The 26,482-nt window shown below is 44.5% G+C and overlaps 1 protein-coding gene across 3 annotated transcripts in view; it reads right to left on the bottom strand.

Moving 5' to 3' along the window:
• Positions 1-26,482, bottom strand: part of TTYH3 (tweety family member 3) — a 243,446-nt gene that overhangs the window by 45,490 nt on the left and 171,474 nt on the right. For all 3 annotated transcript variants that reach the window (XM_078664991.1, XM_078664992.1, XM_078664990.1), the window contains exons 5-7: positions 21,082-21,177; positions 12,384-12,456; positions 7,893-7,968 (exon numbers count right to left, since the gene is read on the bottom strand). In XM_078664991.1, the coding sequence (XP_078521117.1) occupies positions 7,893-7,968; positions 12,384-12,456; positions 21,082-21,177 (245 nt within the window). The remainder of the gene's footprint in view (positions 1-7,892; positions 7,969-12,383; positions 12,457-21,081; positions 21,178-26,482) is intronic.

Here is a 26,482-nt window from a genome sequence, read left to right on the forward strand (position 1 = left end):
ATCAGGAAGAGACTTCTTATCCGCGTCCTTCAGAAAAATGGAAGGTATGAACATGCTTTACTAAGCTACGATGGGATTTTCCTGGCTTTCCTTTGCACTGCAGACTGATCACGGATATAGCCCAGGGACTTTTTATTTTATTCAGGCACTTCACCGCAGTGCCAACATACCAACCTCCTGTGTCTTCACAGCGGCTGCTGAAAAAGGACTCCTTCTTTCATAGAAGGTTGGATCATTCCTTTGGGATCCAAGGGGGGTGGGGGGTGTACACACCTCGCTCTTGATCAATGTAAGGGTCTGGTCCCTTGAGAAACCAGGATTTATCTCAGAGTACGAGAGTCAGTTGAGGGAGACTTCGCTGACCAACACAATAAACAGATTCCTTTTGAAGGCAGCCATGGTTGATGTCATAGGTCGCCCTAGTCTATGCTGCAACTGGTGTGGAAAGCATAACTGCTCAGGAGGAAGAGTACTATAAATATGAATATCAAAGAAAATAACACTGTGGAAATGAGGGAGAGTGGTAGATAGGGAATTGGATATTTACGACCCAGCCAAATTGAATGGACATGGTGTTTCTAATTGTAGGCTTGTGTATTCTGGGAGTTGAAGTCTTGCTCAGCTGAATTAACTGGAATACACATTTGATCCTGAGAGCTTCCGAAAGGAAAGACAAAGGCTGGCATCCGGGTACCCTGAAAGTATGTTATTCTGTTTAGGCAAAGGGGACAACTCAAACATCAGCACTCTTTTCACTCTAGAGTAAAGCCCTACATTTTCAGGGCTGCAGTCTGATCTGAGGCAGAAGACAAGAGTGCAGATGACAACACTGCTATTGGAGGGTGTGAAGGCTGCTCGCGAGCTGTGTCTCCCGCGTGTTCTGCTTTATCTTGTTGTGGGACACCTACTAAAATAAATTCACCCACACTGGAGACATGCGGCTAGCACTTTCCTATGATTGCTTCAGCAATGTGGTTGTGCATGAGCTAAAAGAATTCTGAGCACTAACCACAGCAGTAAAAACAGGAAGGCTGTCTGCCAGACCTCCTCTTTCAGTTCCACCTTCAGAGCATCGGTTCTCTCCCAGAGACGCCTGTGGACCCTTCTCATGCCTTGGATGGTTTCGAGGCATGTGAACAGAGTGCATTATAATGGTGCCATACATTGTGTATTTACCAAGGAACAAATCCACAAGCCGCCTATCTCACGCAAAATGTGGCAGCATCACCCGGAGAGTGTGTGAAGGGGACCAGGAGGGTGTGGACACCCAGTTCACATAGTTAACATAATGGGAAAAACACAGTGTACAGAGTGGGACCAAAGAAACATTTGCACTGTAACTAAACATTTAGGATACACAACACTAGAGGTTTTGTGTCGAGTCAAGAAAATAAAAACAAGCATAAGACAACTAAGCCCTGTTGTATGTGACCTTGAAGACAGATGTCATTGGCATCTTCAGGAGTGTCACTTTTCCATTGACTTATGTGTAACAATCCATGTTTTCAGTCTAAGCATGTATGACAGAGATCAAAGCAGTTATATAGTTTACCTAGAAAAATTAACACCCCCCTAGTACAATTTAAAGGTCTAGAAATGGCCTTTAAAACAGATGCAAAATCCCGAACTGATAATGAAAGGTCACCAAACTTGATCCTTCATTGGTGGTTGGTGATGGAGTCAGAATCTTAGACATTAGAGGTGGCAGAGGCATCACATTTCTCTGGTTTTAAACATCTAAATAAACAAGGTCTCACACAGCTCAGACGTCCCTAAAGTATCACAATTATACTGGTGTTGGCATCAGCCAGCAGAGCAATCACTTAGAATACACAGACCTTCACTTTCAAAATGCAGAGATGTGAGCCTTACAATTATTATTATTATTAATTTCGATTTATAAGGCACAACAGCGACTCAAAAAGCGTTTCCCGGCTCAGACCAGGACAAGGAACAGACACTCGCTTATCAATTATTGATTAAAAAGCCAAGTTTTTGAGGATCTGCGAAATTGAACATACACAGTTTCTTTTCCCATAGGTGGGGAGAGAGTTCCGTAAAGAGGGGCCAAGATATGGGAACGATCGGCCGCTCATCCGGGATAGTCTGACTCTAGGCACAGAAAATTTCCCTTTTCCTATTGCAGATACTGGGGGGGCCACACCTGTTTTGATTATAAACATATAGCTCAGGGCTTTGAACTTAACTCAGTTCTCTACCCTGAGCCAATGAAGGTCACTCAAGTGACCAGAGACAGCTCTAGGAACCCGGCAGAGCAGTCTCGGCAGAGTTCTGAACCATCTGTAGCCTACGAGTCACCTCCTTGTTGGTCCCCAGATAAAGAACATTACAGTAATCCAGTCTAGAGATGACAAGCCCCTGGACTACTGTTCTCTGTGTATGCTCTGACAGCATCCAAGTCATCTTTTTAAGCCATTTCAGGATGGTAAAGCATGTTGCAGCTACCTGAACAGCTTGGGGTTGCATAGTTAGGAAGTTGTCAATGATGACACCGAAGTTGCGAGCTTGGCAGGAGGACTGAGGAAGAGTACCCATCTCACTCGGCCAGTGCCGGAGGCCCCAGAGATCTTTATTTTTCCCCAAGACCAGGACCTCGGTCTTCTCTCCGTTGAGCTTGAGGTAATTTGCCTGCATCCACAAGGCAATTTTACCCAAGCTCAGCTGGAGAGAGGAGGTCTCAGCTGCACTCTCCACTGAAAGAGAAGATAATCTGGGTGTCGTCCGCATAGGAGAACAAAGACAACCCAGTTTCTTCAACAACATCAGCCAACGGTCTAACAAAGGGTGATTAGTAAGGGGCTGAGAATGGAGCCCTGAGGAACCCCATAGGGTGAAGGATGGGTATCTGAGCTAGCTGCTGGGGAAAAAACTTGGAAGGTCCAATTGGCAAGAAATTAAATAAGCCAGTTGAGAGCTGGACCAAAGATGCCTAGTGATCTTAAGGTCTTCACTAACATGGTGTGCGACACCGTGTCGAACGCCGCGCTTAAATCAAGCAGTATAAGAGCCACCGTATCTCCAGAATCTAGGTGGCAACGCAGTCTTTCCATGACTCTGAGGAGAGTTGTTTCAGTTGAAAAATCGGATTGAAAGCCCGACTGGGATGGGTGAAGACATTTTTGTGATTCTACAAAATCAGACAGATGTGAATAAAACTGTTTTTCTAAAATCTTTGAGAAAGGCAGTAACAGAGAAATAGGCCGGTAATTGGAGGGCACGTCAGGGTCCGAATTAGTCTTCTTCAAAAGGGGGAGCACCATAGCATGCTTCCACTCTGATGGAACTATTGCTTCCTGTAAGGAGGCATTCAGAAGGTTCATAATTACCAGCAATGATGACGGCTCAAGCTGCTTAAGCACGGAGATAGCAAGAGGATCCCTCTGGGAACCTGATTTAACACTATCTAAAAGACGTTTAAAACAATCCATGTCTTATAGAGGCCATTTTTCCAGTGGTTGGTGGATGCAGGGGGCACCCTATCATGAACAAGGTAAGTATTGTCATTTTAAAGCAGTATGGATGCTGGTTGAGGGGAATTTTCAGTTGGCATTGAAGGGGAATTATTTGGCTGCAATCTCTCTATTTCAGAGTATATCTTCTCTACTTTATGGAGAAAGAAGTTGGTCAAATCTTCACATTGCCGATCATTAAGCAAGGAGGGCCTGGATTGAGTTTCAGAGCCAGAAAGCTCCTTGACCGTGTTAAATAGTGTTTTTGAGCAGTTCAGGGCTCCAAGAATGGTTGCTGATATGTACTCTGCACGGGCAGACTTGCAAAGATTATGGTATTCTTTTTTGGACCTCTTATAAGCGATTTTGGAGTCTGACGCATAATTCCTCCTCCAACATCTTTCTAGCGTCTTACATTTGATCTTCTCTATTTTTACTTTTTCCGTAAACCAAGGCGCTGGAGGACGATGATTGTTGATCTTATTTAAGGAGGGAGGCTGGTGTCAATGGCATTAAGAAGTCACTTTTGTACGGTACATTGTTTGGAAATGGGAGTATTGGAGGACAAGATCTTGTTTAAGATTACCATATCTAGTCTTTTTCCAGTTTCTTGTTAGTTTCCTAAGAATGGGATTAGCAGAGGAGGAACATGCTGACGCTTTCAAGCGAAAGCCCGTAACAAAATGATCTGACCAGCATAGCGGAAGAGCCGGAGAGCAATGAATGTTAGATAAACTGGAAAAGATAGGGTCAAGTAAGTGGCCAGCCACACCTGTGGGGCCAGAGTTGTGCAATACAAAGTTCAATGCTGCCAAATCAGAGATAAAAGTAGCACTGATATTACATGTGGGATCCTCCAGATGTAAATTGAGATCACCCAGATTGGAAAAGTTTGCCGCATTCATGAGAAAAGGGGTTACCAAATCAGAGAATGATGAGGCCCGGAAAGACGGTACACCAGTAACCCAGAGAAGGTAAACTTAGGGGTCAAGGCCAACTTGAATACGGCACAATTCCTAAGAGGTAAGTCTTTGAATTTACACTGATAATCTTTTTTAAAGATAATAGCAATCCCCCCACCTACCTTAGCACCCCTGTCTTTCCTGACTATAGCATATTTGTGCGGCATGGCGGCCGTAATGTCATGGCCAGAGCTCTCATGCAGCCATGTTTCAGTAAGAAACATGGCGTCGGGTTGTTCACTGACCAAGAGGTCAAAGATATCCGCTTTATGCTTGGGAAGAGAGCGGCAATTAATGCTAAGGAATGAGAATCCTTATCCTGGGAGACTTGCTTACGTAGGAGATTTTTTTGTTTATTGATTGCAGGAGTATGTTTAAGCCCCTGGGCTAAGTTAAAAAAGAAGCCACAGCATAAACAGTTATTCACCTGATCCTTGGGGTGTAATAGAGTACAGTCGCGAAGTAATGGATAGCGGTAAGCCATTAAATGGTTGGTAGTGTAACAGTCTATGTGTCCTGTTTGAACCAGGGGTCGAGTCCTCTGACTGTTGCTCCCTATCCAGTAGCCGTCCTGAGGAAGATCCGCGTGGCTGAGGTTGAAGGTTTCAATCTTTTACCGTCAAGTCACCCCGACGCTATCCCCCATCAGACCTGGACCTTCAATCCACTTTTGACCCCCTCCCAATTACATGAGATACATCTCTTGATCTTTTGTGAACTATGCAAACAAAGTATATATATATAAATATATTACATTGTGTTTGGCCAGGTTATGAAGACTGTTTATTTGGTATCTGTCCCATATATAGTTTTGTAAATATATGCCCCTTGATTTCCTTGGAGAATTCCGTTCCCCTCTGAATATCTTTTCAGTTCTCTACACTTGAGCACCTTTCTTGCACGATCCGTTTGGAGCAACCCTTTACCCTATTCCTAACCTTTTTGGTTTTTCAATTTATTGTTTTATGAAAATAAATACATGCCTTTTTAAATCATTGGTTGCTGCACATATTATATTCTTGAATGAGATTGGTGTCATGCAACCGTGAACTGACCATTTGGATGCTCAAAAATGAGTGATTAGTGTTGAAAAAAAGCAATTATCCTTGAGAGATTGGTCCATGACCATTGTTTTGTATCAGCCCTGGAAGAGCTGGCCCACACACGCCACAGTGCAGACAGAGGATCACAGTGTCAATCACTATGCAGAGAGAGGGGGTCAAACCCGCGATCAATGTGAGTTTATACTACATAGAGGTACAAGGTGCAACCTAAGACTTCTTACCCATGTAGTCCAGAGCCCTAGGGTTGTTAAGACAGGAATACCAATATGTCGTGGCATTACTGGATATTGAAAAGGCGTTTGATACAGTCACACGAACCTACATAAGGAAGGGCCTGAAATACATGAGCAGTGAGCGGACATATTTAAACAGAGTCAAGGTATTGCATACAATGCGCACTGCTAGGGTTCAGACGGGCAAAGAGACCTCAGAGAGTCTAGCACTTGAAAGAGGGACTAGACAGGGCTGTTCCTCATTGCCTTTTTTTATTTGTCTTGGAAATGGAACATCTGGCCAGTTACCTGCAAGCTGTCTTACAGGGTTGGGGTATTAAACAGGTACTGCTGATCATGTAATGTCTCTGCATGTGGACAACACATTTGGGAGGTGCAGCGCACTCTGTGCCTGTACTGGTTGAACTACCCAACACTGGCTGAATATGGGTAGGGCTGCGGCAGAATTAAGAAACTCTATTCTAATCTGGAAAATGGTGCAGCTGTAAAGGGAGAGGGGTATCGCTGCTAAAATGACCTTTCTGCTTTACTTCCTTAACATGTTTCTGGGCTAAATGTCCTGTATTCCGATGAGAATCCTTAAAGGACTGAACTAACTGTTGATCGCCTTGGTGTGTAATGGAAATGTAGCAGGGTCAAGCTAGACACTTTGAAGTTATCATCGGGAAAAGGAGGAATGGAAAATACAGATATAGAGTCACACTAAATGCCTTCTCAACCAATTCACGCAGTCAAATGGATGGACAAGAAAAACAACTGGGAGAAACGTCTACTCCAGAGGACTCATGACAATGAGCTGTGTCTACAGGACCTGTCCAGGATTGGGGAAGGTGGGGATGAGAGGAAGGGAATGTTGAGGATTTGAGCAGGCCATCTTCCGCAATCGATTGTACAGCAAATCTAGGGCACTCTGGCAAACATTTACTAACACCCCTGGGACGAGGCAGGCAATAGACATGACATTATCACTAGTACAAAGTAGAGGAGTGCTGGCTAACTAATAACAAACCCTCAAACAAGTTGAGGGTGGAATGTTGCAGCGGTCCAAGACACGTAGTTTGCAGGCTGTAAAGGGTGGCTTACTTAAAGGGAATTGGATAAAGCAAGCCAATGGGATAAAAGACGACCTATTAACGCATAGTTCAAAGTAATTCAATATAACCGTCTCCACATGACTTACCTGACACTGCTCAAATTAGATAGGATTTACCTAGCACACTCCTTTAGTTGCCTGTGGTGATGAGAAGAGAGCAAGCAGACTCCTTCGCGTGATGTAACACTGGCCCCGTGTACAAACCTACTGGACAGGCATGGTGAGTAAGCTGCAACTGAGCACTAGGGAGTCACCAAGCTGTCACAAAAGCAGCACCTGGTGCAATATCAACTGGAATTATCCCTAACAAAAACAGGGTAAAATGAAACCGAGGTGGCTATATACTGGCTTAGCCCAAGACCACTAAAGCTTAGTGCCTGGACCAAAGATATATTGGAAGGGACAGCTATTGAAGAGAGTCAAATGAAGTAAGAAAGGAGAGATGAAAAGCTTACTGAAGATCTGGCAGACTGGCCAGTAAAGCTTTAAAAGCTCACAAACCTCGGAGAGGCTAGGCCTCCGTAAACCAGTGGTGGTTGATCGAGAACAGGCTGTACGAATGGATGGCTGTTTTGCATTAACCAGAGGCGACTTTTACAGTAAAAGGTATTGAACTGACGGTTTTTGGGCAAGAGTAATGCCCAAGTTTCCACTAAATGCTTTCAAATGGAAGAAATGTAATCACTACGTAGTAATCACTTTTTAATTATGGTATGCAGACCAGTAGTGTCTGCAGATGTCCCCGGTCTATCATATGTTTAATGCTTCTTTTGATGTGGTTGTGATACCATGCCTTCTGGCATTAAACTAACATGCACACAAGGACCACAGGGGTGTAGTTCAATTTGTAAGTTTACATTTTCTCTCATCATTATCTGGCATGTAGCTTCTTATTACTAACATTGAATAAAGAGACATATGAGTTTGGAAAGATTCACCACTTCTTGCTTATCATAAAATTCACGTTTCTAGAGATCTGCACTAATAATCAATTGATTCTGTAGCACTCAACCTAAGATTCATCAACTATCATCTTGCACGATGAAGTGCCACGTTGCGCAAGTCCTTACCAGTGGTAACTACACCTCTTTCCTCCACCATCTTAGACACGTAAACATCAGGCTTCACGCAGAAATCACTGGAGCCCTAGAAGAGGGGAGACACAACACAGCTTCATCACACAGAATTTTTACATCAACTAAAACTAACACCGTTCTCAATTCCCAAATTCCTGCCTTTGCAATACAAAACATGTTCTCCCTTAGAAAATAGACATCTATTTAGTTCCTTGCAAATCTGTAATGAAACGCAATTCAAAACAAGCGGGCCAACGAAGCTAGCAAACAGGAAGTCTGAGGAGTAAAGAGTTACTGGCTACTTAGGTTCCATGATAATGTAAGGACGTTCCTACAGTGGCCTTATAATTCAGTTGTGCAAATACATCTATAAATATCCCAAACAGGTGACAAAAAACAAGTTATATACTGAATTTATTCAAAACATGTAAAATTTTATTTTTTTCTCTTTTTTTCAGTTCATGTAAATACTGTTATCAATCAGAAATCACAAAAAGAATATCTCAATTTATATCAAAAAATCAAGAGGAATACAATTAGGTCATAAATATCTACAGCAAAAAGTAATATATAAAAATTATTACCCCTTGGTAACAACCATATCTATCAACATACTCACGTGCTAACAATCATACCACACTCAGACCTCATACTAAGATGGAGAAAGGAACTGAATTAATGATTAGCAGGATAACAATGCTAAAGAGTGGGCCACAAGATGTAGTTTTTGGCCCTCGCAGCAGGTCTACGCGCGTTTCGGCAGCTTTAGGCCACCTTCATCAGGACCTTTTTCATCGTAATTGTGCAGATACCAGGGGATCAATGGCACCAACAGCGGTAGAGTCGCAAAAAAACGTCTTCAGTAAATGTCAGGGGGCAGAACGTCCTATGTTTCCTTGAGGTAGCTTTTAACGTTAGTAAACGTGCTGAAGTAGTTGTCAAGAACTCAATTTCGCAGATGGTTCTTTGGTGCTTATAGTCAGGAAGAGGCTTAAGACATAGGCGGTCAGCGGGGAATCAGACTTAAATTATACCATAATTTCAATTTGCGAGAGATATCACGTGTATGAGTAAAGTTGCTTCACAGTCAGCGACCCTTGTCAAACCCGCAGTTGCGACGTGTACCCGCACCGTTCGTAATTTCTTCCGACAGGCGTTTTGGACATGAACTCTCACTGGCTTTTAAGCGGGTCATACGGAGCCAATTGTAACGTGAGAGGTCGCTTTCCTGTGACGTGATGCCGGCGCCTCTAATAATGGGCATAGACATGGGACTGTGTGGCAAACTACTCCTAGTCTAGTAACTTTACACATACACGTGACATCTCTCGCAAATTGAAATTATGGTATAATTTAAGTCTGATTCCCCGCTGACCGCCTATGTCTTAAGCCTCTTCCTGACTATAAGCACCAAAGAACCATCTGCGAAATTGAGTTCTTGACAACTACTTCAGCACGTTTACTAACGTTAAAAGCTACCTCAAGGAAACATAGGACGTTCTGCCCCCTGACATTTACTGAAGACGTTTTTTTGCGACTCTACCGCTGTTGGTGCCATTGATCCCCTGGTATCTGCACAATTACGATGAAAAAGGTCCTGATGAAGGTGGCCTAAAGCTGCCGAAACGCGCGTAGACCTGCTGCGAGGGCCAAAAACTACATCTTGTGGCCCACTCTTTAGCATTGTTATCCTGCTAATCATTAATTCAGTTCCTTTCTCCATCTTAGTATGAGGTCTGAGTGTGGTATGATTGTTAGCACGTGAGTATGTTGATAGATATGGTTGTTACCAAGGGGTAATAATTTTTATATATTACTTTTTGCTGTAGATATTTATGACCTAATTGTATTCCTCTTGATTTTTTTATATAAATTGAGATATTCTTTTTGTGATTTCTGATTGATAACAGTATTTACATGAACTGAAAAAAAGAGAAAAAAATAAAATTTTACATGTTTTGAATGAATTCAGTATATAACTTGTTTTTTGTCACCTGTTTGGGATATTTATAGATGTATTTGCACAACTGAATTATAAGGCCACTGTAGGAACGTCCTTACATTATAGTGTTTTTTTGCTCCCCTCTGTTCCTTGGCCATAATTAGCTCTTTTGAGGCTGTCCCTTCGTACATGTTGCTACTTAGGTTCCATGACCATTGCGGTCTTTCTAGTTACCGCCCCGTATGTACCGGTCATACTGAAAAATCTAGTCCAGGAACTGAAAAAATGTTTCTTCCTCTAAAGCAGAAAGACAACACAAGCGCGAACAATAAGAACAACACTTGTAGAAGCAACAGCGGCAGGATTTTGAATAAACACACAATCAACACTTAGGCCCTTACTTGGAGTTTGGCAGATGAAATGGTGCATCCATCAAAAGTGACGGACTGTCTTGTCGGCTGTATTACAAGTGCATTATAGCCTATGGCCCTTAGTTATTTTCTGCATCGAAGACTCACTCAATACTGATTACAGTAAAGACACGAGATTACCTCGTCTTCAAATACAGTCAGCAAATATGTCAATGCCAGGCAATACCACTCATGGGAACACAGTCAATAAAACTGCTAAAGAAAATCGAGGAAAGCATTAAGTAAGGTAACCTGGTGTATACTTTGTTTTAAAAGCAGAATTTGTAGTTAAAACACCTGCCTTAGGTTATACCCCATGCACATGTTCTCCTGCACAACAGGCAATTGTGTCCTTTATTACCATTTGCGAACAAAAACAGGTTTTAAACAATTTGATAATATGCTTTATCTTAGTTCATACAAAGCAGGTTAAATGTACAGATGTGGCATGGTCAGTTTTTACAATATTCATACAAAATGTATACAACAAACATCAACCAGCGACAAAGGTATTAACAAAGGCACAGATGTTTGGGGATATCAGGTTGTATGTCCGAATTATCATTCGCACAAATAACGTCTGAAAGAAATCACTGTGGCATAAATATCATTTACAGAGCATCTGTCCACTGGGTGTAGATTTCCGATTATTAACAATAAACAATTTTTAACACCATGCGCGCAACGCGTTTTCCCGCTGTGCGCTGACTTTTGCGTAACTCATGACGAGCTGAGCTCGTCATGAGCGTCGAAGGGGTTTAACAATATTTAGGGGACCATATTTCTGTTAACCGATATTTTACTGACGGTATTCTGGTGCCATAATGGATCATGTCAATATTTGGTGAACAAAGTCATGACCTTTCCAGATTATTATTATAAGAAATATATGCTACTAGCCCAGAAGATAAGTGGTGCACTGGCCCGTTTTAATCCCTTTGGTCAGGCAAATATCCCTAGCAAAATCTATAGGGAATAATATCTAATTATTCTTCTACCCTAAACTTCCACCTAGTACCTCAGTAATATGTCCAAGTCAGTAACATCGGCAGGGGCCTGGTACAAGATGGGGCTTCTCTTGCTATGGGATTTGAAGAGTGGAATTTAGATTGAAAACGTGCATCATTCCTTTCACCTGAATTTCCAGCAATGGATCACATGAAAAATACATATGGATATAGTTTTTACATGCTTAAAAATACTTCAATTCGGAACAAGAAGTACTTTGTTTAATAAACCATTTTACTCCTAGCTTCCAAAACTAGGGAGTACAATGCCACCAAATACTAAACCTCCAGAGACCAGTGTGTCACATTAAACATTCCTATGGAAGAACAAACCAATCCCGGATAGTCATGCTACAACACTGTTAGTGCGATCAATGCATTAACATTGTGTTGCTACGAGAAGGCCCCAAAGGATGCAAGTCAAACATATTGACTTGAAAATGCTGTCTCCGAAGGATGCTCAGTTTACGTGGGTACAGGCAGAAGAATCTTTTTGGACACACTTATCAGGTGAAGAAGATACAATTGTTTAGTCATTTTCTAGATAGGACTTCAGTAGAAGCCGGTGTGTTGATACAATGGAGGGCGGGGAGGGGTAGCACGGACAGACGAGACAAAAAAGAAAAAAAATAAATACTTGCCTGCATCGAGCCCCTCTCTTCTGCAGGCACAGGCTACCAGAGTGCCATGCAGCCAATCCAGATACTGCTTTCATGCTGCTGAAAGCAGCATCGGATTGGCCTGAGCACTGAGGATTTGTGCTCCCAGTAAGACTGTGAGCCTGTGCCTGCTCTCTCCAACCCTGCAACGCAGCTCCGGTTGGAGAGAGCTTCAGTGCGCATGACAGTTTGGCCGGCCTGAGACGGCCTGCCAGACTATCATGCGCACTCAAAAGCAATGCAGCCACTCCTCCACCAGCATGTCATCACCCTGGCTCCCCCACCCCCCCCAAGCCTTTGCTCAGAGAGGAAAAAATTAAATGATAATAAACAAGGGTTTATTATTGTTTTATTTTTCATATTTTGTGGCTGCTGGCAGGTGGGGCGAGGAGCGGCTGCTGTAGGACTTGCAATTTACAGTAGGCCCTAAAGAGCGCAGGTATCCATTCACAGTTTAGGTCACTTACCACAGCGACAGCTAGCTCAAGCCCCATAGATGCCCAGCTGACAATCAGCGCCAACACACCCAGGAAGCAGACCCTGTGAATGTAAAGTAGGGAGGTACATGGTTAGAAGGAAAGAGCGTGTGTGTATTAGTAAGGCTCAAACAGATGTGGCAATCCGTGGTCACTCGTCATCTTCAAATACTTTATTTGGCTATTATTGGCCGTAAAAGTCCCAGGCATAAAAACAGAGTTGATTCATTCATGCTTCACATAAAAAGAGACAATTGTGATAAAATCTGAGAAATAAGTTAATATACAGAAAAACACAATTTCTCCCAGTCACACGTAGTAACCCACATAAAAAGTGAGAGAATACTGAAAGGTGCGTAACGTGCAAATGAACAAACATTACCAGACTCATCCTCTTGCTCAGTATACTTGAGAGCCAGATGTAGATAAACCAGTGCCACCCAAATGTGAATAGCAACTGTACCTATAACGGCACTCGTCTGTGATACCAAGTATTTGCCCGCTTCATAATTGGCAATTAAACACTCTTTGTTATAGAGGAATAACATTTGCAAAAACAAAGTGCAGCGTACTCTGTGGTGACAAACTATGAATTGCTGAATACACGACTAGCTCAGTGAAGGTAACCAGGCAGTGTATTGTGTTCAGCCTCAGCCTACTTAATAAAGATCTGTGATGGCTGTAACCCAAGTGAGGTACCATTTAATACCAGGCGTGCACTTAATTGTCTATGATATGAGACTGTGCATTTAGTGCATTCAGTGTGATCCCTGCCATTTCTGCACAACATTTAAAAACAAACTTTTAGAGCCTGTTTAGGAGATGATGAAAGAGGATCTGGGGCGGCTCCTCCTCGGGAGCGGAGGAGCATCGCCCCGCCTGCTGCGAGTGCAGCAGCCAAACACAAACAAATAAAATGGAATGTCAAAGCCATTTTATTTATTGGCCACTGCACCGGCTCACGCCGTGTATAGCGCAAGCATGGGGGCGGGGCTGAATCCTGCAAATGCTGGATGGCAGCATTGGTCTACAGTGCGCATGTCGGATTGACCAGCCGTCTTGCGACGGCCAGCCCGACATGCCCACTCAAGACCCAGTAATCCAAAGGCTGTGAAACAGCCTGGGAATTGCTGGCACAGTCTGCAGCATCAAAATGAGCGCTGGGTGAGCCTGCTCCCACCAATCCTGGAGCTGCTTTTTCTGCATAAGAGCAGCTCCAGGATTGGTTGGAGATGCGTTCCACAAGCAGGAAGGAAGTCCTTCCTTTTCCTTCCTACTCGTGGAATGCTAAGAGGAGTGCTGCAGCGGTCGTGCTCCCGAATTTATGGTGAGTCACACGCATTTGCCCCCCATTTTTTATTTACGTTACCCGCCACTGTTTAGAATTAAAAAGCTCCAGTAGATTCAGTCTGTGGCTGATCATTAATATATGAGCAGTCCATTGACTCTTCATTGCGTTATCAAGCTTTAGGCAATCCAAAAGGTTATTCTTTTTACCCAAACAGACAACCAAGGAAGGAGTGGTGGCAATCTGATATGATCGGAGACAGTCTATTCCTAATTCTATATAACATTTGTGGGCAGAGGTGCATTGGGGGACTGCCAAGAGTCGCCTCTAAAGCCATTCTCTGTCTTCTAAATGGCGGGGAAATCTCAAGATCCCCATACCTCTGCACAATAGAGAATAACTGGTGTGTCTTTGCTTTATACATCTTCACCAGCTCTTTAAGGGGCTTTGTGCCTAATTTTTAGGTGAACTGTGCAAGTGCCTATCTGCACTTCTCTCAAGTTTGGCTATCATAAGGTTCTCTAATGTATTCCACGCACATTTATAACCAAATGGCACCCCTAAATAAGGAAATGTAACTGGTTGGATTTTAGAGTCAATTGCCCTAAATGGCCTATTCCGATTGTTCTCTGGGCCGCAGACCATGACATGGGTCTTGATTGATTGACCAACAGCTGCAATTCCTTCATTAAAAGGGTAAATTGGTTTAGCAATTTTTGTAGTCCATTCGCGTCCTGGAAATAAGTGGTGTGTCACCCACATACAATAACACGGGAATTGGGCAAGTGCCGATATATGGAAAATTCACGTTCTGCTTAACTTGGCACCCATCCAATCCATTAATATACACAAACAAAAAAAGGTGCCAGCACACAGCCCTGCCGACCCCGCTATACTGAACAGTCTTGTTGTCTGCCCATTTATGCTATTATCCACATGCGGTTACAGTAGTGTAAAACACCATCCCTATCATAGCTTCCCAGTTTCAAGCGGATGGCATAGTCAAAGGGTGAACTAAGGTTCATGAAGGCCAAATAAATGCTCCCCTCCTTAGCTATTACATAGTTATTAATAATGCGGTAGAAATGTAGCCCTTGCTCTACAGTGCCCAAGCCAGGGCGAAAACCAAAATGCAGGTCTGAAAGAATGCCATTATTTTGTGCCCATATTTCAAGCCACTCTAGTAGAATTCTGCCCATGACTCATACAGTTGAATTAATAAGAGATATGGGGCGGTAGCACTTTAGGTCACCTTTACTTCCCTTTTTTAAAAAAATCGGGAAAATCGTGGCATGTGACCCTGATTTTGGGGGGTCAATATCACTAGAGGCATTTAAAACGTTGGTCAACAGTGGGACCCTCAGGGTTATGTTTTCCTAAACAGGTCTGCAGGAACCCCTTCGGGTCCCAGGGATCCATTAATTGTGCAATTGCTTAGCGCTGCCACCACCTTATGTAATTCAAAAGTAAGCCCCTCATGTAATCCTCCATCTTTGTTAACTCTACCCATAACCTACAATTCTCTATTTGTTGGGACACTATAAACCTGGGTGAAACAATCTAACTACATGTCAGGCTGAATTACCACATCCAGATCAGGTTCTGGGCGCTCACTAAAATATGGATGGTTTACCACCTTCCAAAATGCTTGAGAATCTTTGATTTGGCTAGCCGCAAGTACAGATGTGCATGCCTCATTTCTGATTTCCTTTTTCCTGATGGCCAAGTCAGCCTTATAAACTATTCCCGCAAAAACAGTCTTGTTCTTTGTTTCTTTGTATACATTTTAGGGCATCGATAAGATCATTATGACCTTTAGGGCAATTGGAATCGAACCATCTATACGTTCCTGTCTTGCCACTTCATATGAGAGCAGACAGAAGTTTCTTAGCAGATTCACATACTTTGGTGTAAGACCTGAAAAGAGATGGAAGCCAGAATAATCAACTCACCCTTTGGCTCTATGAGAAGTTGTAGGGATCGCAGGCATGAAGAGTGAGGTGTAGCCCTGCTCTTAGTATGGCATTAAGGCTTCGGTTTCTTGACAACAAAAAATGTGAGAAGTGTTGATAAGCTCCAATCATTCCAGGTTAATATTTGGGACCATTCCAGTGAGATTCCAACCAGCAATTTTTCCTGGGGAAATTCGTTTGGCTGTGATTACAGTTACTTGATCTAGTCACACTACATTTTTTGTTAGCACTGTTCCCTAAGAGACTAATGCAATTATAGGGATTTCCAGGATTTGCCATATGTTCCCAAGCACTGGATGGTCGATCTATTTCCTTCTTCGTAAAGCTTGAGGTGACTCTTGGGATAAGTAGTTTGTTTGTCTATCTATGGATTCATGCTGGGCAAGAGCCACATATTTGTTTGAGATGAGCAGAGAGAAACAGTGAAAAATGATTCCCTGTTGAATTGCCAAGATAAAAGGATCCAGCTTCTTTCAACCTCGGTTTATGGAAAAAAAACCTCAGAGGAACAGCCTCTATCCTGAATGTCCTCAGCAATGTGGTTGTGCCTGATGAAGAGAGCTCACAGTTGCTTAAAGCTAACAATACATTTGCTGGGATCTGATTTAGGGTCATTACTTACCCATGCCACCCATCTGACCATATTTATTTCACCATGTAGTGTTTCTGTCACCCAGTCCTCCTTAAAACAATGTGCGATCTTACTGACAAGTTGATCATAACCTTCCACTTGACCTGGTCTTAGATTAGGGGCTCATTTTAAGACAATGGTATACGGGGTAGACACCGGTAAAAACTCAAAAAAGGTACAAGTTTGATTCACCTAGTTGTCGGCGAGCATCACTGCCACCTTCACCCTGAGGTAGTAAATTTGTTCTGGTCATAGGGTTGAGGTTCCAATTTAGCTGGTGACTTTGCTTACATACAGGAGCTGCCAAGGCAGCACGTTCACAGGGTGCAACATGCATTCCTTGGTGCTGGGATGTTGTTTCACCCTTTATATTTTTTACCGCCTGGAAAGTCTGTGTCTTTCAGCCTGAATAGAAAGGTTTTCTAATGTGCTCAGTCTCCAGAAAAAAATGGAAGTATAATCTAGTCCCGATATCAGATGTTGGCACTCATTCTATTGCTCTCAAGTGGTCCTCCAAGAGGTCCTGTAGACTCATCCTGAAAGTGCTGGGAAGCCTGTTGTTGAGGAATGTACTGAAACAGACTCTTCTGATATCTTCTGCCAAAACATCAAAAGGAGCAATGTTGCTGTGGGGTCTGCTGAACAGGTAGAGCTAGGCCCAGGTTGAGAGAAGTGGCCTTGCTCTCTTTAAACCGTTCTAAGGTGGAGTCTACCTTCACTCCAAACTTCTGAGTTTCCTTAAAAGGCATGTCCTTGAGGGACTACTGAACATCCAATCAAATCCCGGAGAGAATCCAGGCGTGGAGCCGCAGCACCATGCTGGTCTTGCATGCCCTTCCCAGAGAGTTGGTCATGTCCAAGCCTGAACAGATGGAGCATTTTGCAGCATCCTAGCCATCTGTGATCAACTGCTGAAGAGTTTGCTGGGCACCATCTGGGACAGCAGGCAAGATGTTTGCCTTTCTGTTCCATAGCGCGCGAATATCTTCCCAGGAGACAAGAAGTGTTCAAGGACTTGAGGGCAAGGTTGGAGGTGAAGCAGACACGTTTTGCACGGTTGGTGCGGATCAGCCAGCGGTAACTCAACTAGATGCCACCCCAGAGCCTTGGAACCAGATAGAGCATCAGAGGGATTCGGTGAGATACCAAAAATAGTGCCAAAGGCCCGTTTCAGATCCTGGAACTGTTGGTGCATCCGGATCAGCATCTGAATCTGTTATGAATTGGGGGAACAACTCTGCAGAATAGAGGTGTGTAGAGGTGCCCAGGGCATTGTACTAATCCGAATGTTAGGAGTGGCAGGGCAACGGAGACCAGTGTTTGGACCTCTTGTGCTTAACTGACTTTTTCAAACAACCTAGCACCATGCCAACCTCGTGGCCCGTGTACGAACCACAATATGGGATTTGTCCCAAGACTGAATACTACTACTGGCACACACTAAGAATACCTAATCTGAATTTGCACCCTGTTGAGCCTTGAGAAAGCCCCAGGCTCACTAGCCCTAGAAGGCGAAACATGTATCAGCTGCCTAGTATTTGTTTATTAATACAGCTAGTGGACTATTGTATCTATATCAGAAATGGAAGAACCTGTGAAACAATAAAAGAATACATGAAGAAAATTTAAATGATGTCATCCTAATTTCTATAAAAGGGAGAACACCTCAACCCTTTTCTCTATTACTTCGTCTTAGGGTATGTAAGGTTCAAGTCTCATCGGAGTGTTCACCCGCAACTATTATTTGGGGATTTCAATAGACCGGAAGAGGGTGTTTGGACCTTGTATCATGTCAATCTACAGTGTCAAACTAATGTGATAAATGCTTGCCATACAAGTTATGGGTCCAAAGCCAGTGATTAGTACAGGGGTCTCTAACCTTTACTGTAATAAAAGCTACTTATGTTCAATAAAAGTCAGTTTGAGCTCCTAACAAATATTATCATTGTTGTAATAGTGACCACATAAGACAAGAAAACATTAGTGGACACCTTTTGAAAAATTACCAGTAGGAAGGACCTTAGTGCATCAGACGTACTATCAAAAAAATATCTCATCATGGGCAACACAACAGCCATAGCTTCAATGCCCATAATACCAACGTAATAGTTTTAGCAATAAGTCTTCCCAATCCAACATCATTTATCATTGAAATATCAAAACTGAATGTTTTTAGGAAATGTAAGTATTTTCTACGAATATCAGCTTATGAGTTCTAAAATTACCTACAATTTCATATTGTGTATACATATATTAGTTAACCCAATCAACACCTTCTCATTTAATAGGGTTGGCTGCACATAGGGTAGTTACTACCAGTATCTCATGAGCTACTGGTTGGGTAAGCCTGGTTTAGGATGTGTAATGTACGGCCACAGCCATTAGAATATGGTTTTAACAGTTTTGCAAGTTCTACAACCATGTACAATGAAAATATGGGAGAGGCCGCTTGGGTGATATCACTGGTTATCCCATGACAAATACTCCAAGGAGATCTCAAAATATAAAACAAACCAACAAGGAAAATACAGCTGAAGGCTCCTTGGGGAACCTTTCTCAGCACCTTGTTCAGTGAGGAGCTCCAAGAAGAACTGCAGAGCACTCGAGAAAACCTGGCGCAGAGACCCAACACCTGACAACATGACTGCCCTCAAGCTCGCCACCCGAAAACACCACCAGCTGATCCACGCCACCAAGAAAACCGCATTCAAGGAACGACTGGACAACAACGCACACAACAGCAAGGAACTCTTCAACATCGTGAAAGAGCTCTCCAACCCCAACGCCGGAAACAACGACATCACCCCTTCGCAAGACCTCTGCAACTCCCTCGCCTCCTACTTCCACAACAAGATCGCGGACATACACAACAGCTTCAGCACTCAACCGACGCACGCCACGACCGAACCACCGCCCCCCACCACCACCCTCCGCGACTGGACCCCGATCAGCACCGAAGACACCATCCGCACGATGAACTCCATCCACTCCGGATCTCCGACAGACCCCTGCCCTCACCACGTCTTCAACACGTCCAAGGCCGACGCTATCATCGCACCCCACCTGCGGGACATCATCAACACCTCCTTCGACATCGCCACCTTCCCGGAGAGCTGGAAGCACGCCGAACTCAGCGCTCTACTCAAGAAACCATCAGCAGACCCAACCGACCTCAAGAACTACCGCCCCATCTCGCTGCTCCCGTTTCCGGCCAAAGTCATCGAGAAGACCGTCAACAAGCAACTGGCCGCCTTCCTCGAGACGAACGGTTCCCTCGACCTCTCGCAGTCTGGCTTCCGGGCCAACCACAGCACCGAGACCGCCCTGATCGCAGCTACCGATGACATCCGAGCCCTGCTCGACAACGGAGAAACAGCGGCCCTCATCCTCCTGGACCTCTCCGCGGCCTTCGACACTGTCTGCCACCGTACCCTAGTACAGCGCCTCAGCAACGTCGGAATCCAGGAGAAGGCACTGGAGTGGATCACCTCCTTCCTCGCCGGAAGGACACAGAGTCCGCCTCCCCCCGTTCAGATCGGAGGCCACCGAAGTCATCTGCGGCGTTCCTCAAGGCTCCTCGCTCAGCCCAACACTCTTCAACGTCTACATGAGCCCCCTCGCAGCCATCGCACGCCAGCACAACCTGAACATCATCTCCTATGCCGACGACACCCAGCTGATCCTCTCCCTCACTAACGACCCCGCCACCGCCAGAGCCAACCTGCACGAAGGGATGACAGACGTAGCCAAATGGATGTCGAACAGCCGCCTGAAACTGAACTCGGACAAGACGGAAGTCCTCATCCTGGGACCCTCACCCTCCGCCTGGGATGACTCCTGGTGGCCCCCCGCCCTGGGCAGCGCACCCAAACCAACAGACCACGCACGCAACCTGGGCTTTATCCTGGACTCCTCCCTCTCCATGACCAGACAAGTCAACGCCGTCTCCTCGTCGTGCTTCAACATCCTGCGCATGCTACGTAAGATCTTCCGATGGATCCCCACCGAGACCAGGAAGACGGTCACCCAGGCCCTCGTCACCAGCCGTCTGGACTACGGCAACTCCCTCTACGCCGGAACCACCGCCAAACTCCAGAAGAGACTCCAGCGGATCCAGAACACCTCAGCACGACTCATCCTGGACATCCCCCGCCGCAGCCACATCTCCGGACACCTGAGAGACCTGCACTGGCTCCCGGTCAACAAGAGAATCACCTTCCGGCTCCTCACCCACGCACACAAAGCCCTACACAACCAAGGACCAGGATACCTCAACAGCCGCCTCAACTTCTATGCCCCCAAACGCCAGCTTCGATCGACCAGCCACGCCCTCGCCGCCGTCCCCCGCATCCAAAGAGCCACCACAGGAGGAAGGTCCTTCTCCTACCTGGCCGCCAAGACTTGGAACTCCCTTCCGACCCACCTCCGCCTGACCCAGGACCACCTCGCCTTCAGGAAGCAGCTCAAGACCTGGCTGTTCGAGCAGTAGCGGACCCCCTCCCCCCAGCGCCTTGAGACCCCCCGGGTGAGTAGTGCGCTATATAAATGCTCTGATTGATTGATTGATTGATTGAGGAAGACAGCCCCCTGTAAGAGGTAGAATTCAAAGATTTTTGTAAATGTTTAACTCACTGATGGGCTTACCCACACAAACAATTTGTGCAACCCTCCTTTTCCCTTCATTGTTTAAAGCATTTCTTTAAGTGATTTCACAAACAAACTGGACCAAACTTCACAAAGTAAACAGGCTGCAAAGAACAGGTAAGTACATTTAGCTGCCAAGAGCTCTTAACCTACCCTGCCAGGATGGCCTTCGAGTTCCGGATAAGCCCAAACAGCACCAGCAAACAGATGATGACGTGAAAGAGGAGCAAGCTCAGATAGCCCAGCCACCTGTGGATGAAACAATACAACAATCAGAATCAAAAAGAACCCTCCATGTACCCGCTTGCAGCTATCCAGTGTCCATGCCAATTCAAGGGGTGTTCAACGCATATTGGACACAAGGGGTCCTGCACACACCACCAGCAATAAGGTAGTCTGAGTGTCAGCAAACATGGATGCAGTCTAAAATTTGAATTAGCTGTAAGGTGCCCTACATATGAACTTATAAATAGAACGCAGTGTATATATTAAGGATATGGAAATTCAACAAGTAGTTCTACGGACGTACACCAGGAGACTAAAGATCTGAAAATCCGGGGGTGGCTCCGAATACCCTGGTCATGATTATGAATAAGAAGGGATAAATTCAGTGATGCACCCTTAATACCACATTCAAAGTAAACCACGTGTCCAAGTAACCTCTCCTCCAAATTCAGAAATTCCTTGTATACGATACGGAGGACGCCTGGTGCTGCTCAACTTCCATTTAACACTATACTGAATTGTAACTTTTTTTTAATATAATATCGAGTTTGCTCTATGTGATTGGCTGAATTATGGTTAGGAGCACAACAGTAAGTGTGCTTTGCCCACATACAATCACCTTACACTTATTCCATATGCCGAAAACATCCATACCACTACATAAATGGTACACCATCACCTACATCCAACATTTCCAGCCCACACTCGTACCATCAGTATCATCCTACAAATACCCTACCAAGATCTGTAACATCATGCACCAATAACTACACTCTTCACTACAACCTGCATCTCAATCCACAACCTACAACCACCTACACCATACATCACTATCTACACCATGCACAATGACTAGCACCCTAAGTCTTACACCCCCCAATAAATATCACAAACACTAACAAGGCCAGCACTGTTTATTAAACCCTAGACCACTACTTACACCCCACAGCATATTCTGTACCCTAGACCACCAACAATGCCGTGTCTGCATGCGCTATCAGAGCATGTTGCCTCTTTCCCTCCACTCCCTCCAACCACTTGTGTAGCTATTAGTATCGAAAGAGAACATAACTGTTCTCTTTGTAGCCCTCTAAAAACATCTTCATCCTTTTCACTCCACCAGACACCAACATACACCCCGTTCACATACACAAACAAATGACAACCTTACCCCATGCACCAACACTTGCACCTATGCCATACACCATGGTGTACATCCTCCTTCCCATCTTCACCCTACTTAACCATCTTATAAGCAACACACTCTACACATATAAACATATATCAAACACCATCACCGACGTGCAACTAAATCATTTGCACACAACACCCACAGCACCTTTCTATACCCATGACCAACAACCTACACTCTTCAAGGTGCACCAAGCACACTGAACACCAACCGTAAACCTACTTTGTACACTACTGAGTACACCTCATCCTCTATACGAATACCTACTGCAGTACCTAGACGCCAGCTGGACTATCAATACACCACACCGCGGCCACCGCTACTTACATTCCCACCCTAGACCCCCACCTATAGCGCCATTCTGATAGTGCTCCAGGGGATCACCCTGGAGCACTATCAGATCGGCTCTTTTGAACTCACCTGTGAAGCCCTCCTCGGTCCCTAGCTCAGCGTCCCTAGGTCAGCGTCTCTCCCAGCACAATACGGGGCACTTGAACAGGTGTTTCCCATGCTGTACCTGCCTATGCGTTTCATGAGGGCCATCCTTCTTAGTATACCCACGTTGGTCACTATATATGTTGTCCATGTTTTTTTCCTTACACAGGTCCCCGAACCCTGCCAATGCCCAACTAAGTCTCCCGTATGAATAAACTACCATATACTAAACACCCACTACCTATACCTTAGCACGGGTGCTAAGGTATAGCCAATACATTAGTACCTCTTCCTTGCCAATACCCTTTAACCACTACACTCTTTATAACCGGGTATCCCTACCTCTGCATAAACCCTAGTGCTTCTGCCACTACTATACTCTATTGTCCATTATTCTGTCCCTTTTCTCCTTCTGCAGGTTTCTGGAGGACTTTTCTTTTCCTTTGTTCTCTTTTTCTTGAGTTTTTTATACTGAATGATCTCAAATGTTTCGGGGAAAGGGGTTTCCTCGTTCTGTACTGTCCCTGCCAGTAGTGCAGTAGTATAATTTGCTGTTTGGCTTCGCAGTCTTTGCCACTCGTGTGCGTCATGAATGATGTGGTCGCGCTGGAGCTGTTTTTGCTTTAACTAGTTTTGATGACGCATTCGGTAAAACAGAAATGGTTTATAGGTTGTATCGGAGCACCGTATCATTTCACGTACTAGTTGACGTGGTCCGTTAACAGTTAAGTTAAATCGGATTGTGTTTCGGGATCAGCCGTTTTGATCGACACGTAGACCAGACTTGATAGTAGCATACGGAGCTGTTACATATACCAGTGATGTCCGGTCCATGTTCTGGGAAAGGGGTTTGCGGCTGTATTAATTATTTAAGGCCAAGCTTGCTAGAGTACTGTCAACTGAATACTGGAATGCCATTACCGACCACCACTCTTCTGCATGCAGACACACTGAAGTCCTCCCTTTTGCCTTGCGTGCACAGAAGATTTTATACAAAAATAGTTGATTGTGTAACAAAAAACAAGGAGAACAAATACATTATTCTAGGGTTTCCAGCAAAAAATACCAACCCAACATAACCCTAAAATTGCTTCTTTATTAAACAAACTACTATTTATTAATGATTTTTATATTGTGCTACTTAATCCCGAAGAGTATTCAGCTGCTTTACTTCAACTCAGAACACAGGCACAGGGACAAGTGCCTAACATGCTGTGAGCATGTTTCCATGCTTCTTTGGGTTTCGGATAAGGCAGTGCTTACTGGGCGGCAGTGCTTACTGGGCAGCAGTGCTTAGTTTGTAAAAAAAACAAATAAAGAAAAATAAAGCAGAGGCCCAAAGTTTTCCTGAGGAATGCACTGCTGAATGCCAGGGTTGCTGAAAACCAAGCCTGCCTAGTCTTAGTTCCACAATAGGTCTCTTTCTTCCATGACCCTACTCTTCCTGTCTCTTTATCTCACTTCCTGTCTCGTTATCTCACTCGTAGAGGTTCTTTTTTATTCTTGTTTTTTCACTTTATCTCTGTTTTTCTATTTTTTGTTCCTCCTTGGTTCTTCTCCCTTTTAGACCGTTCGCTTTCTTCTTCCGAGCCCAAGTCTGATGATGAAAAATAAGTCCTGGTACTCAAAAATGAATTGCAGTGCCCACCACCTCAAACCAGTGGCACAGATTAAGCACTGCTGTGCAGTGTCTGTGGAGGGTACATTCATATGTCACAAGTGCCTTATGTCTTTGGGTACCACAGAACTCCTACTATATAACCAATGTACTCCCTTTGCAAGCTTGACTCTCTAGTATAGTCAAGCAGTCAAGACTTACTCCAGGGGGTGGTAGAAGGTTTGGAACTCAATACCAATCCAGGTCCTCTTCTGCTCCATCCTGAGCTCCATGCACTGGTTACCTACTAGGAAATGGCTCATCTTTAAGTTATGTATACTTCCAATTAAGTCATTAAATGGGATGCTCCATCTTAGCTGAAAAACAGGCTCAGAAAGCAACACCCGACCAGACTGCTAAGATCTAAAGATAATACATTTTTGCAAATGTTGTTCTCCTATATCGCTCCCTTCCACAGGAATAAACTACCTTTTCGAATCTGATTATGCTCAGAATTTGAAAATCTTTTAAAAACATGGCTATTCTAGTCGATTGGTGAAGCTCCGTTATTTATAGCTGCTTGTCTGCATTTAGCGTAGCGTCGAGATATTTCTACTGGGTTGATTAGTTGTGCGCCACATCAAATGCAGTTGACATAACATAACAATACCATTTGGCACCATAATCACACCCAATAGCCCTACTGTTCAATCAGAATTCATTCTTAAAAATAATACCTGTAAAAACAGATAGGACCCTTAATGCAAAGACCACAAAAAACTGTATGTCCTAGCACTTCAAAGGCTGACATATGACCTTAAACGGTTTACCGCACCAAGTACTGTGTCGCTAAAATCAAAATACCATTGGTTTCTATGTAATGGATACAGAACCTATAGTAGGTCCCATGCTCTACTAAGGTTTGGGGCCCATATCTTTGACAGCTGTCAGCAGTTGACATTTTTATGTGGTGAACGTGGCCACAGGGTGTTGGGGACATAGTAGGCTGCCACCCGCAATTGGGAAAAACCTGCATTTTGGATTAGTGTTCTACATCTCCCATGAGCTTCTCTATACATACAGACAGTTTATTGGAGATCGAGGGCTCAAATTAATGTGAGTCTTCATTGGCACAGACCCTACGCTCCTATAATGACAGGGCATGTGTCGCTTTAAGAGCAGAAACAGGGGGGACAGGACCACCAACGAAAGTAGTGGTCAAAGCACATCCTCAGACATCAGAGTATTTGAGGAGCTTCACGGAGGCTCATTAGCCCACATCAAGAAACCTGGACCGAAAAGCCATAGTGGCTCCCCCGAAGGCTATTCAATTCGAGTCATCCCCCATGCAAGCTTCAGTTAGCTGGGCTCAGACTGCTCCACGGGGTAGAAACAGCAGCAGGACCTAAGCTTGGTTCCAGCTTTGGGGTGCGGCGCAGGACGGTGAGAACAAAACCACAGGTGAGCTGATGAGATATCTCAGTGCTGTTGCCCCAGGGATTATCTATGAGCAGTAGATTTTGGGAGGCCATTCTCAACCGTTTAAGCTCACTGGCAGGAAGTGAGTTAAAATGATTGGCTCATTAGAAATCCAGTACTGTAGCCAATCGTCGGTTGCACTTATTTCTGGGCTTGACTCCAGTGGACGAAAGGAGGCAGGCAAAATGGCCAAAGAGATATGTATCGGGAGAGATGGGCAAAGGCATCTTGAACGGGGGTCTCTCCCATTTCAAGGTATCCTAGAAGCAGGACAAAGAGGGCAAGGAGCAGGAGGTGTAATGCAAAATTCGGACACCCCAAGCAGGTGTAGTTTCATTGTTGGACAGACCTGTGGGGAGAGTTGCAGAGACAGCCAAACCCTTTGTGGTCAGCCCCTTGTTCTCTTGCACAGTTCTGACATTTAACTATACAGATGCAGCTCTGCCAATCATCCCAGATGGACTACAGAAGCCTCTAAAGAAAAGCGGGATGAAGCTTATCATGTGTACAAAGGTAACATGGATGGAAAGCTTCAAACTTTTGTTATAGTCACTGTGACCTCCTGAAGGCACCACCTGCCCAGCACCTACACCCGAGCAGGGATCATTCAAACACAACATGGATCC

Source organism: Lissotriton helveticus, chromosome 10 (assembly GCF_964261635.1).
Source record: "Lissotriton helveticus chromosome 10, aLisHel1.1, whole genome shotgun sequence".
In the NCBI taxonomy this organism is placed as follows: domain Eukaryota; kingdom Metazoa; phylum Chordata; class Amphibia; order Caudata; family Salamandridae; genus Lissotriton; species Lissotriton helveticus.